This window comes from Scophthalmus maximus, chromosome 10 (genome assembly GCF_022379125.1).
Source record: "Scophthalmus maximus strain ysfricsl-2021 chromosome 10, ASM2237912v1, whole genome shotgun sequence".
Classification (NCBI taxonomy): Eukaryota; Metazoa; Chordata; class Actinopteri; order Pleuronectiformes; family Scophthalmidae; genus Scophthalmus; species Scophthalmus maximus.
Genome location: NC_061524.1, coordinates 11,459,661 through 11,474,182, shown reverse-complemented (window position 1 = coordinate 11,474,182; position 14,522 = coordinate 11,459,661). Strand labels below are relative to the sequence as shown.

General features: G+C 41.4%; 1 protein-coding gene across 6 annotated transcripts in view; it reads right to left on the bottom strand.

Annotated features, from left to right (window-relative positions):
- The window catches only part of macrod2 (mono-ADP ribosylhydrolase 2), a 360,652-nt gene that overhangs the window by 72,366 nt on the left and 273,764 nt on the right, over positions 1-14,522 (bottom strand). For all 6 annotated transcript variants that reach the window (XM_047334807.1, XM_047334804.1, XM_047334806.1 and 3 more), the window contains exons 7-8: positions 13,946-13,976; positions 3,066-3,139 (exon numbers count right to left, since the gene is read on the bottom strand). In XM_047334807.1, coding sequence (XP_047190763.1) covers positions 3,066-3,139; positions 13,946-13,976 — 105 coding nt within the window. The remainder of the gene's footprint in view (positions 1-3,065; positions 3,140-13,945; positions 13,977-14,522) is intronic.

Sequence of the window (14,522 nt, the reverse complement as noted above, 5' to 3'; positions counted from 1 at the left end):
ATTACAGTCTCCTGGTCTGTTGTTTATACATACCCACATATTCCTCTTCTTTTATCAGTGTGGAGGGTAAAGGGAAGCAAAGGTTGACCTCCCTTATTCTTTCATCTGCTGTGATCTGAAGGATCATTCCTGTGCTCGAGTCCCTCTAGATTAAAGGGTCTGTTCTTCCTGAACACAGCGAGGTTGTTTATTCTTCCACAATGGAATTCCAGGTGCTCTTAAGACTACATTTCACACTGGCATTGGGGAGAGACTCAAATCAATCAGAGTCTCTCTCTCTCTCTCTCTCTCGCTCGCACGCACACACACACACACACATCGTACCGGTGTCCTCAAACCCTCTTGTGAACACATTTCAATCAGTGGACAATTATAGTTCAATTGCTGTGAGGGCTACTACAACAGGCCAGAGTCACATGCATCTCAACTGGAAAACACATGCACACACAATAACAGATGGACATACACATACACTGCTATCATGTCAGTGTGTGTGTGTCTCTGGGGTGGGGGTCCTGTGGCCTGTACTCTGCCACCCCAGTTTGTTGGATCCACAGCCAGCCCATTGTACTGAAATTCAGCCACAATAGCACAGTATCTTCCCCAAAGCAGAGCCCTTATCATGGCCCTAAAATGACTTGCCTCTGTGGACCCCCACAACGCAGGCTCATCGGGGCCGAGTGCACACAGATGGAGGTGAGCGAGTAGAGTGATCTAGTCCTATTGTTCAGTGCATGATAAACTGGGCCTCAAACCTCCAATTCTCTCATGAACTTTAGAAAGCTGTGTATAATCTGTGATATGAGCTCTTGCAGCGATACCGAAAATTTGCAAGCTATGGCATAAAACAACAACTTGCACATCACGTACATTCAAGGATGTCTTTATGGGTGTTTTTATTGACAGTAAGCTCTTGGTAAGGCTAGAACATGCAGTTAACAATTGTCAGATGACAAATTTGACACTGAGTTGACACATGACAGTTATTAATCATGTTGCCACTGGCAGTGTCAATTGAGTAAATGCTGCAGTGATGAATTGGATTTCCAAACATATCACACAAAGCAGCGGTCATCCATCTTAACATTTAATGTGCAACAAAATGCTAACATAACTGAAAGGAAGGAATCACTGTTCCTGCAGGCATCCTGAAACTATACTGGACATGTATCTAAATTCTCATTTCATTCTCTATTTCTGTCTGATAAAAACTTAACTTATATAATTAGGGTATTTTACATCATGAATACTATAAAGAAATCAGTGTCGAGATGCACCAGAGGTAACTAAGCACCAAGCCACAGTGAATGAACAAAAAATCTGAGAGAAGACCTTCTGGTTCAGTGTGTTGTTCTGCAGTTTGATTGGAAGATTTTTCAATGTACGGGAAATATTGCTGTGCTTCTGGGCAAAATGTATCACTTAATTCTCTTTGATCTTGTTAAAAGCTTACTCACTCTTGGTCTAGTTAGAGCTGAGGATCTACTGCTTGTGCTCACGGAGCTTTGCCAAACAGTGTTCAGGGAAGCCTCCACAGACGTCTACACCCCACCCCATGAATTGTAAAACTTTGCACTTGATCTATCCACACCAGAGATAGCTATCAGTCAGTGCATCACAAAATAGTCTCATATGCAACAGTGCAGCCTCCGTATGGTAAGTAGCAATCTCGGATGTGGAACAACACAACCACAAAAGTCAGCTTTACACATTAGCTCGTTATTTACAGTCAGCAATAAGCTATATAAATCCGTCTCCCTGCCAGAGTGTTGATGGATTCCCCAAGTACATGTTACGGCAATCAGCAGGCAGAGAACAAGTGTGGCAAACAGCACATCAACTGCGAAGTCATCCAGCAGCTCAGTATCATTTTGCTGTCTGTTCTCAGCATCCCTGACACCAGCTGAGGGATGCTGTAGCACGTCAAGCTGTGAGCTTTAAAAACACCTCAATTCACAGTGACAGATAGAAACAATGCCACAATAAACAGAGGTGACCTCTGAAGGTTGCCATCACTAAATGACTCACAAACTGATAAATGTTTTTTCTTACACAGCCTCCTAACAACTGTCAATTCTGTCATCATGAACTATGAACAATATCACATCAAGGTGACAAATAACTTTTTTTAAATACTTATAATGTAAACAGATCAGACACAACATTAAAACCGGTAAGTGGTTTCAATGTCTGTTGCATGACTTATTGCATTGAAATTAGCCATAGCTTTAATTGAGTCATTTGATAATCAACCAAACCTGACATGGAGGCCAAACCAGCAGACCAATGTTAGTTTTTCTCACTGTCTGGATAATAAAACAGTCATATTGACTTCACTAAGGTAAAGATTCATACAGCAGCATGCAGCATTATCTTCAGCAAAAGTTGCTTTGAAATTAAAATGTCCACATCCATTTCACTTTCCCACAAGGGAGATTGGAAATATTGTGTCTTTTTGTGAAACTTATTTCAAATAATGACTCTTTGGCCACTCAACTAATAACTAAAATTGAAGATGATTGTGTATTTGTTAGATTATACCATGCCTCCTGTTTTTCACTTGATTGTGTTTATATATGCTTTTCACAAAGTAAATTGTGGTGTATCACAAGGGATCAGCAATGATGAATAACTGGAAAATGCTTAGACTATGTGTGCCTTTTAACCTTTGGAAGTCACGGTTATAATTTATTTTACACAAAATCCAATGTGAGATTAGTTCATCTGATGTGTTTATGTTCTTATGGGTTTAATAGCTCGCCCCAGCATAGGCCTATTAAACAGTCAACAGACCATTTAAGGCCTGATTAGTCTCAGACTGGCTTTTAATTTGATATGCATGCAGACCACAAACCAAATTGTTGATCAAGCGAGGCAGGTGGAATAGATGTCTGTCTGATAGCGAGAGGCATGGGAATTAGTGTTCTGTGTTTCCGCTGTGGTCCAATAATCCCCACTCACAGCAGATCGACAAAAGCACAAAATACAGTGCCTGCACGAATGCATAGTAGGCTTCACACTGGCAGATGTTTGTTTTGAACATGCGTGACTCCGGCATGTCCTACCTTATCGGAATTCTCTTCAATCCAGCTTTTTACTGTGTTCAGAGCGATGTCAGCTGCAGGCTCATTGGGAAAGCCTAGTTGAGAGAGAGAGAGAGTGAGAGAGAGAGAAAACTGTGTCAATACTAGTTGTGTACAACATGTAGATGCAAAGAGCGAGACGAAAACAAACCAGCGAAAAGACAGACAAACTGATATCTCCACAGGTAACGGCATTTTTACCTAAATTAATGGAAAGCGGCACATGCTGCTCGTCTCTGGTAGATGAGACCAGCTGTCTGATAAACTGCTGTGGATGTGTGCTGCCAGATGCACAGTGGAAACACACATACAGACATGTTTCAGTTGAACAAAGTTTTCATACACGCTATATCAATAAACATGTGTAATTACAAATTGCTCATTATCACCTCAGGTAGAATGACAATGTCTGCCTTTATGGGGAAAATTAGACTAGATGTGTGAACATTCACAGTTACCAGTTATATCAGTTTGTCAAAGTGAAAGAGGGGGAACGCTCTAGTGGCAAATAACTGAATTAATCTCAACAGCTGTGGCAGTTCAGGAACCCTAACACTGCTTTAACACAAGGTACTGATCGCAAACACAAAGATTGCGATGTGATTAATTTTTAATAAGGCCAGCTAAGGAAAGATTGCTGGATGCTGATGTCAAGATCATTTGCAGCCATAGTAGAGAACTTCCGAATTCCCAACATTTAGAGTGAGCTATTGACTATAAAAGCCCTTAGGCCAGCCTTGCTACACTTGGGGAGTATATATGCCATTACCAAAAGCGCTGACAATCTGCTACCCTGTTACAGAGTAGTGTTCCAGTTGTTTTCATTCAAGTAATTATAGTTGCGTCGGGTCTTCTGTGCCTTTCACAAAAGTTGATGACAGCATTTTACTGTAAAGCCATAATCCTGGAGCAAATTTGAAGCTGCCTTACCAGCATAACTATAGCACTGCATGTCCCATGCAAGGTTAAGCGTTACGCCAGCAAGGAAACATGTCCCTTTTTTTTCCAGTCATAAATGACCTGATTCAGAATTTAAAACTAGACGCTCTTCCATATTATAACCCTTGACCTCCATAAGGAACCACAGGTTGCAGCCGACACCGTCTGCCTCTAACGACAGAGGTCAAGACCTCAATTTCAACCCACATCAACTGTTACAAGGGCGATGCCCCAGTTGTAGCCTGTTGGTTATTGCATTCTCAAATATTTTTCTTTTCCCGGGTCATTGCCACAACTATAACATTCTATGACCTATGAAACAGGCTTACAAGTACTGTGATGACCTCTACCCTTTAAGTAGGATGTAAAGAAAAAAGAGCCACGAAGAGCTAGCCTTACATTTCCTGATTTTTTTATTCATTTCAGACCACCCGCTGTCAAAGTAAAATAAATAAATAAATATTTTGTAAATTCTCTAAATCAACTGCTTTGGTAGTCAAAATATAGTGTATGTAGCCTCATCCCCAGCACCTATCTGACTATTTTTGATGTCTCCCTCTTTCTGTTTTCCTTCTCTTCCACCTTGTGGCTGAGTTACACTGAAAAGAGAAGAAAGTCTGAGCTGAGCTCCTGTTCAAGCTCTGGTTGAAGCGAGATGTGAGCTGCATACTGTACCAGCCGGCAGTGACAGCCAGTCTGCTCATATTGCTCTGTTAGGCAGTATCTGCAGACAGTGCATAGCCCGTTCACGGCTCCTGCCCTTCAAAAGCTGCCCTGGGAACTGTGCGCTCAGAACCTAATCCAGCATGCCAAATCACTTTGCAGGTCACCTGATTCCTCTTGTCTCCCAAACACACTTAACCTTTTTCATTGATATCACTTTGTCTGGTGATGTTTACTTTTTGAAATCTGTTTGCACACATATGCAGGTTTACCCACACTTCAACTCACACGTCAAGTAGCGTAGACAAACAGATGTGCGGAAGACTAAGAAAAGAGGGAAACTAGATCCATGGAGACCAGGACCAGCTGCTAAGAAAGCAGGCATAATGGGAGGTGTCAGAGAAGCAAGAACATCAACAAAAGGAATAAATTAGTACATTTTTAAAGAAGTAAGGACCTACCTTTGTGCTCTCACATGGAACATTGATTTGCAAGATAAAAACAGGCTTTGATCTTGATAATAGAGCATTGTGGTCACTAGCAGTGGTTAGATGTCATTGAGTACATTTAATCTATTCAGTGTGGAGTTTCTACAAATGCTCTATTGATTTGGGAACTATACCTATTAATCATAGCAGGTCTGAAAAGGGGAGAGAGAGAAAGATGAAAAGAAGCGAGCTATAGAACCACTGAAAAAGATAACAGGAACATAGAATGATAGATGTAACCAAAAGAAATAGAGTTGGATGGAAAGCTGGAAAAAGGGGTCAGTGCAGCTGGGGGCATCCTGCCAGAAGAACTCTGCCCAGTAGCAACATCATTGGCCCAAGGTCAACAGCAGCAGCTCAAGTGCATCGGCAGTTCTCTCATCATTTGTCTCCTTCACAGTATCCTCTACCTTTACCTTCCCTAACATCTCCTCAGAGTCTCTCTGCCCCCGTCAGCTTGGCCACGTATGTTTATATGCTGAAAAACAGATACACCTTTGACCACCTCTATTGGGAACAGTTGTCACAGCACTGATGACACAGATAACACAATCCACTTACAGGTGTTCCAAAAAATGATCTTTAAAGAGGGACTGATTGAGATGACTCTTTTATGTGTTCACAAACTCGCAATGAAACCAGTTTGCTTCTATCTCCAGCCCTCAGCACCTCCTCCACATTCTCTTTTTGCTCCCTTTGCTGTGTGGAGGGTTCAGTGAAAGCTAATCTATCAGGAGGTGGAGAGCTGGCATCAGGCGCAGTGATGGTAGACCCTCCAGGGTCCCTGCACTGCCTGGCTTGACTCTCTCCTATGCTGGGAATATGGAGGGCTCAGGGAGATTTGTCTTAGTGAGACGCACTGATGGGATATGTGCCACTGATGAGGACTCAGGTGGTGCAGTGTTATTTCTGCTGATGGCTACGCTACTTCATCACCAGGCAGAACACAGCATCCAGAGAGATGTGGGGGGAGAGAGAGTCTATGGCAAGTGCCACATAAACAACGGGTTAATGTGGCACTATGTGTTTGAATAACATTAGCAATAGCAGTAATGGATTCTGGCACCACAACTAATTTGTGACCAGGAAGAATTAAGGTAGATAATCACTAACTCTGACCAGAAAAGACCGCAAGCCAGGTAATGTCAGGTAGTGTCCTTCCCATCTTTTCATCCCCTTGACTAATTTCAAGACACAGTCAAACACACACACAATCATGAACAGATTATATTAAAAAGATGACTTGGTTTAATTTCCATTTAAATGAAAGTTACATTTTCACCCATGTCTTCACGTCAGCACAGTGAGTTATGCCAAAGGGAAACTCGATCTTAAAACAGAATACACATATTTTATTCCTATGATCTTGGGCATGTAGGACCTTTGTTAATATGAAGAAAAAGAGAGCCTACTCTAATCTGTGATGCAACCAAGAGACAGAGGCTGTGGGCCCCTCTCTTAGTTTTATGCAAAACACCTTTATCAACACTCGTACTTGACTTTTTAGAACATGGTTTTATGTAATTCATATGGAACTAGAAACCAGAGGTGCTTTGGCTGTAAAACCCAAAAATACACATAGTTATTTGGGTTTATAATAACGCAGCTCCCAGCATACACCACAGTCAACTCTGTGCAAGTTGGAAAGAGAAGTTCCTGTTCAAAAATATCCAGTGAATTGGAGGGTAGGGAAAATAATATAAATGTGCACACTGCCTTAGTGGGATTTTTTTTTTTTTTTTGCATTAAGAACAAGCAAGCTCATTGCTCTCCCTTTTGCCAACAAGGCAACTATTTCATATCCTAACTTTCACAACAAACTTGTGTAGCTAAGGTGTTTTACTCCGGTGAGAAGGAGTGAGAAGTAGCTACATCACCTAATACAGCAAGAAGAAGTAAGTCAACAAGTTGAATACGTGTCTGTGCTATGATACATTCCCATTGTTTGTTTGCAAATATATGGGTAGGAACATACTGCAGACCACACAACTTTTGTTTTTCCTGAGTGGGCTTATACTGTGAGGATGGTACCACAACCTGCTGCTATTTTAGGGCTTTATCATTTTTACATACATTTTTTAACGTATGTGGACTAGGTCTGATAAACATATGCTGACTGGACTCATGAAAAATAGTAGTACAGCTATTCCTTCCTAGAGGCAATCATATTGCTGCTCCTACTCTACTTCCCCTGAGCTGGTCTAGTTCACGTTGCAGCAGTCGTGATTCATTTGGATGAGCTGTCTTCCTTGAAGTAGCCTGAGACTAAGCTATGTGGCACTCGTGAATTCCTCACAGGTGTTGACATGGCATGATAAAAAGAAAGAAAAGAAAGAAAAACAGCATAGAATTCAGCTTAAAATTACTTTTAAATGCATATGGCTGATTTTTTTTTAAAGATTGTTGTTTAGGAAATCTTTAAATAATAATTTGTAATAATTAAAATTCAATATATTATAAAGTAGATTAGTTGATTGTAATTTAGGCAGCAGCATCATTAGGTGTAACACAGTTGAGAGCTGCTCTAGTTGAGGGAAGCAATGCTACGTGTTCATCTGGAAAGGGAGGGGGGAAGAGGGTTGTCACCCTATTAGAGCCCAGAGGAGAGGTGAGGTGACCCGGGGTGGAGGACAGAGTAGTGCCCCAGGACTCTGGATGCTAAAGCGTGGGTGTCAAATTGCCTGGAACTCCACTCTACACCAACACTGGGACATGGCAGGGCTGTGACCATGACCGACTTTGCAGCCCACAGAAGGAGACAGAGACAAAGAGGGATGGGAGGGTGCTATGTGAGGAAGACAAGCAGAAAAAGAGGTAGGAAGAAAGGGAGCAGCCTCTGTGGCACAACAGATGATGACCTTCCTTGGAAACATTCCATATAGGTGACGCCATGCTTTGTCCTACATGCTAAAATTAACACCTGACATTTCACTTTTTAAAAGCTTTCTGAAGAGTGTATGATATACAAAAGTTTAATGCTCAACCAAGTTTCTCAAAGGCCCAAATCTATGGTCCTGTGGGTGGAAAGTATTTTTACATTTGGTTTATCATCCATGAAAATGGTAGAGCAAGGCTAGTGTTGAGTACAATGCACAGTGTGTGACTTGGTTAAATGGGCTACGAAGCTCCCGTTCCCTCTGAGCACACACTCTGCTGCCCACTGATACAGCATGTTGCCACTGTGTACCTTGAAATTTCCAACCCAGCTGGGATAAACTCCCTGTGGTAAACCCTGGGTTTTAAGAGAAGGGGGGAGACTTGCCTTTAGGCCACATCTGGCAAGCTAGCAGGAAGCCATCACTGTCTTGAAATAAGGTGCCATGACATTTTTTTTCCAACCCTCCTAATCCAGACAGGGATGAAGAGAGCCAGAGCATGATGCTGGCTGAGGAAAAAACCGTATCACCTTGACACCTTTGATCTGGACAATACAGTAGAATAGCAGTGTGGACATACCAGTGGAGCTTGGGTGGATTACATCCGCATATCTCCCGCAGCCACCAGTCAGTGCTAAAACTCCTCTGTCAACAATCCTCAGATCCGTCTCAGAGACAGATGAGTCAAAGGTGGAGGGTGAGAAGTAAACAGAGAGATATTTGCCCTGAGAAGAGCAACAGCATTGCTGCGTTGAGGGCCTTGCATTGTTTGGATAGGTTTATGAATGCATGTGTTTGATGGCATCTGTCAGGTAAATGTTCGTCCATGTCCTTGCTTTTGCGTCTCGCCAGCGAGCCCCCTGCTTCCTGCTAAAGATTGATCTCAGCGGACGCCTCCTAAACGGAACAGTTCATTACGATACTGCTGGAAAGTGCTCTTTCAGCGCAAGCTAAGATGTGATCTCAACAAGGCCACACTGTCTGCAATGCATCATGAAGTGGGATTTTTATGTGGGACTTTGCTTGAGCAAGTATCTTTGCCTGTGTGTGAGCATGCACATTTGTGTAAGGAAGACATGTGAGGGAGGAAAAAAGGACTACGAGAGACAAGAGAATGTATGGGGGGGGGGGGGGGGGGGGGACAGGATAGAAAGGGATACAAAGAGAGAATATGACCTCTCTAAGTTGAGGTAGTTGGACTCTTGTCACTGATCTTGTGAGACATTGAGAGGTGTCTCCTCCATGGAAGGAATAATCCATTTAAACCTGGGTTGCATGGCTGTGATTGATGTGCAAACAGGGGCAGCACTTAATAACCTCTATCATGCTAGGTGACCTCATGGCCCACGGTGGGCACCAGTTTGTTTATGGGTGGTACCTCCGACACACTATCCGTGCAAAAATTCTGTTGTGGCTAATGGGCCGGACTGAGGGATTGGACTGTCAGCGCAGTGTGAGCCCTCATTTTTCTTTCCAAGCATCTAAGGTACCCTCTGCGCACCCCTGCTACACCCAACCTCCCTGCTCTGCCATCATCTGTCAATGGTGACTGAGTCTTCTGGAATATGGAGGCGTGAGAGAGAGTGTCAATTAGCATTAGCTGTCCTGACAAATCTGTTTTTCTCTCCACAAAGGCCTTGGATAACTTGTTCCTGATTCCTCTCTGTCACAATGTTAGGTGTTTTTTTTACCCACTGCACTACAAGTGTGGAAATGGGTCAAACACACGTGGGTGAGTACAGTACCTGGGTGCATGACCATGTCCACATCAATAAAAATATGGCTACATCTGTGTGTATTCTACAGAGACAGAGGGATAGAAAGAGACACACACAACACACAGACAGAGAGATCGGGAAGATGAGCCTTTCACACTAAAAAGCTGTTGTTTCCATGGCTTAAATGGAGGCTGACCTTAAAGGTTATCTAAAATGTACAGAAAATGTCAAAACATCTGACAAGAGAGCATGGCTGTACTCAGGGGGCCCAGGGAGGACTCATGGAGGATAACATCATAGCACTGTACTTTACTGTAGTTCCTTTGAAAGTCCCTCCTCTATTTGCCCTCTGCTGTTTGAAGATCGTCAGTCTTAATCAGCTGCATTGTTTTGTGGAGATGCAGTTATGGGAAGCACTAAGCTGTTTATTTATTGGACAGGCTGTTTAATCCCCCCCCACCCCCCACGCTTGGCTCTGTACAGCCTATCGCTTTGATGTGAGGGGCTGCCAGTGGAGAACTATGAGGGGCTCCCACAGCACCACAGTTAACAGCAATAAGCTGTGCCCTCTTCAGCGTCACAAAGTACAGACAACCCCCAACCCCCATTTAATTGGGCTACCTTTCTCCAGTCTTAATTCAACCAGTAAAAAGTGTCATTACTGTCAACAAGCTAAAGTTAAATTTTTACATTTTAAAAACAATATTTTGTAATCCCCCCCCCCGTCCATCACAGTTAGTGCAGCTACTGAGGATTTCCAACAGTTTTTTAAGTTACTAATGAGGCAGTGACTAACAAATTTAGTGAGGATCCGCAGCAGTTTTTGGGCACTAATGAGTAACTAACGAGTTTTCATAATTACCTCGGGGCTGCACCAAAGTTCTGTGTTGGCGAAATAACAGAAAAATGGTAATGCAACATAATACATAAATGTTCAGACTTACGCAGAATGTTCTTTAGGAAATTCCAACGCAAAACAGGAAAATATGAGAAGCGGAAATTAATTTTACAGACTCGACTGCTAAACTTATCATCAATGACTATAAATTTTTCAGTGACCTAACCAGCAAGGAGAGAAGAGAGAGCGAGGGGACAGAGAATGAGGGAAGAGTAAGAAAGTAGAACAATTTCAGCCTCTAATTGTCACTGACAATTTATAATTAGCCATTTGGAGATGCGTGTATAGACAGGTGGCATAGACACACATTATTGCAGAGAGGAAATGATGAGTTGTTGTGCAGAAAACTGTGACGCACTATAATTGCTAAAAAAAAAGTGATGGCTGGAAAATGTTCAATATCCCAAGAAGGATGTGTTCTATCCAGCACAGAGTGTGTAATTATGAACACTTAGTGATTTATAAGCACAAATGCTCTTTTTTACTACTCATCCTGGGGTTCACTAAATGTGAGGTATATCAGATTTATGGCCATTCGGACTATCTTGAATCCATTCTCATGCATGGAATTTTAACTATGTTGACTGGGAATTTATGTGGCGACCTGCAGTTGTGGTTTTAAAATTCTGTTGAATAAAATGACAGCTTGTTGAACTCCTGACTGTCCGTGGAGATTCTACGTCATAGGTCATGAAGGCAACTGGACTTGCTGGAGGCTCTTTTCACCTCTCACCTTAAAGGTCTTTTCTGGTGAAGGGTGAAATTCTCATATCACTTATCATGAATCATATCAGCACCCTGGATTTTAAATAAGGTGGTGAACACAAATAAAGAGCTACTTTAAGAAGTCACTATTGGTTGTGTGTGTTTATAGCCCTTTTAAAGAGCACAGCAACAGTTTGCCAGGCTCTATAATCAGTAAAGTCTAGTCAGTAACTGTATGTTGGGATGTTTAATATTTCAGCACGCAACTAGCTGCCAGCTGCCAGTTAGTCATAATAAAGGGTTGATAGAGGAGGGGGAGTGATGCCTCTGGATGGAAATTACCTCAGTTTGTGAGTACTTCTCAGAGAAGAGCAGATGTAAGGTTGACTCACACTCACGTGTGCATTTTTTTTATGCTTCCATGTGGCTAACAAATGATCTTTTCTTTAAATTCTGCATACACAGTTTATAAATCAGTAAAAAATACCCTATACACATTCATTATGTATTTAACATAATAAATGTTTACCAGACATCTGGCATATGTCTAATTCTATACATGCTATCTGTAGTGAGGTACAGCCATGTGTGGTTCTATGTTTCATCTGCACTTTCATGGTCTGGAAGCCTTGTTTAACTTCCTTCTTGTTGGAAGAGCAGTGCATAATTTCATTTCCAGGCTATGTTTATTGTTTTTTTTCAACCAATATGTTATGTTCGGCTGTAGAACACTTGTAAGATATAGGCAAGGCACTGTGCACACATTTATGGCTGAAATGCACAATTGACGTTTCTTTTCTTTTTCTATAAATAGGCTGCAGTGTTGTTTCACTTTGACATTTGACTGAGTGCATCACAGATAATAAGATATTGCACTAGTTTTCAGCTAAAAGGAGAAATTCAAGCGACAAAGCTGCATACCATGTAAAAATCAAAAGAAAATCAACTATAGTTGTTGCTTCACTTGCAGGTTGCAACTCAGCAGCAAATGCATGTATGTGAAGTTTAGTAGCCCAGGATTAGCGGTAGTGCATTCAAACAACTCAGCTGTGGCTGTGCTCATTAACACTATCAGTGTTGGAAAGTACCCAGTTAAATTGAAATCATGCAGTGATGCAAAACGTTGGTGTCCAGTAATGATGTAAATGATATGAGTTTTCTAGCATGTGAACAGAATAAGGAACCTTTAGGCTCCAAAAGCTTCAAACCGTGTTGGTTTTCTGTCCCAAAACGTTGAAAGATGTAAATTACATGATACTTTCTGAAGGAACGACTCCAGTGCTTTCAGTGATGATGAAGACTATGTAATAGATTTAATGATAGGTACAGGTCACTGGAAGTGTAACAAATGATTAGAGTTTAAGAAACCACTTTTGAATTTATGTAACATTGTGCACAGGGGTGTTATCATCATTGTTATTAACAGAAAACGATATGAAGATGATGATATTCTTGAATAAAACCAATGGTTGAGGACTGAGGAGATGTCCTATGTTCACTGACTGATGGCTGCTCCTTGTTGCTACCTCGCTAGTTTCGAACATTCACATGCAATTATGTATTTCCACCCACAGTTGTTGTGTATGGAAAAATCAATGAATCTCAACATGTGTTCAATGCGTCTTGGGTGCCTTAACACCTTTATGTTCTTGTGGTCAAGCGCTATCTGATTGAAATCCATTCACAAAATGCATTTTTATGCCTGGTGTAAATTAGGTGCAGTAATTGTTTGCACCACAAGGAGCCCCTAATCTGGTATAACATTTTTTTTTTAAATTTTCTTGACTGTTACAAGTTCATAGAGAGCAATCAGAGAACCTCACACCTCTCATGAGATGACTGCCCAAACAATAACCAATCTCATGTTTAATGTTACTTGCTAACAACGTCCTTAACATTAACAATGGCAAAATCACCATGGTACACAAAGAACTGTACGCATTTTGGTCATTTGAAATTATTAAAATGACTGTTTTTATGGAACCACACTGCTGCTGACTTGTTGTCAGTGGTTGCAAATGGAGATGATCATGTGAATGAATCCATACACATTTCGGACCGACACTAAATATTAAGGCTTGTGGGCAAATTCTAGGATGGCATACACTATGTACAGTACTGTATGTCAATTATTTGTCGTTTCCCTTAAACAGTAATTTTTCCCAAAAGACTTAAAAGTCTGGCAAGTTCTCTATGTGACTTTGTCTTACTCTGATGAGAACATCAGCTCTTTGCCAGCGATGACTTGCTGCATATCAGGTCTGGACTACTTTCTGCTCACCTTACATGGGGTTGTGTCTTTGTGCAACATGGTGTAAGGTGAACGTGTTGGTATGTTCCTCCATACCGTGCTCTTCTTCTTTCAAAGTCAAAGCCTTGTAAATATAGCAGCTAGATCATTTGTGTTTACTCCCTTCTCTTGATCTACAATTTTCAACATAAAGCCACTGAAATGAAATCTACAACATGCAGCATGTATCCAGTGACAATGTGTACTTATCATAAAACATGTAAACACTGAAAGGCAAAAAAAAGAATTAAAAGTGAATTGAATAAAATAAAAGATTCAGCTTACCATAGATTCCTGTGGATATACACGGGAAAGCCTGTGCAAAAAAATGAAGAAAAAAGATAACAGTCAAAGCATGTTCACAAATAAAATGGGACAAAGTAACTTATTTCATTACGAATGAAATTCAAACATCAACAACTCAATGTACAATATTGCTTCACTGCATACAGTACATCTGCATTGAACTACAGCCACTGTAGAACACTTACTCTTTACCTTTGTATGTTTGTTGTTTTCCTCTACTGCTTTAGTTGTTCACTCCCAACAGGAGCAATTTACAGTACCCTTTGCCCATATCCCTCCACTGCTAATGCACAACTGTATTGTAAACCATTCTCCGGCTGAATGCAGAAACACAAACACCCACTTATACTGTGTACTTATCTGCTGGCTTCCCAAAACAGACACATTAAATCCACCCTACACCCTTGAACACTCCAGTTTACACATGCATTGGATGGATAATCAAGACCAAATTGCTGTGTTAAGGAGGCTGCTGGACAAAATTCCATCATATACAGTTGTCCCAATGAACGAGATGGCCTATTAGCACTTGATGCACACACTTGATGTCCATAAC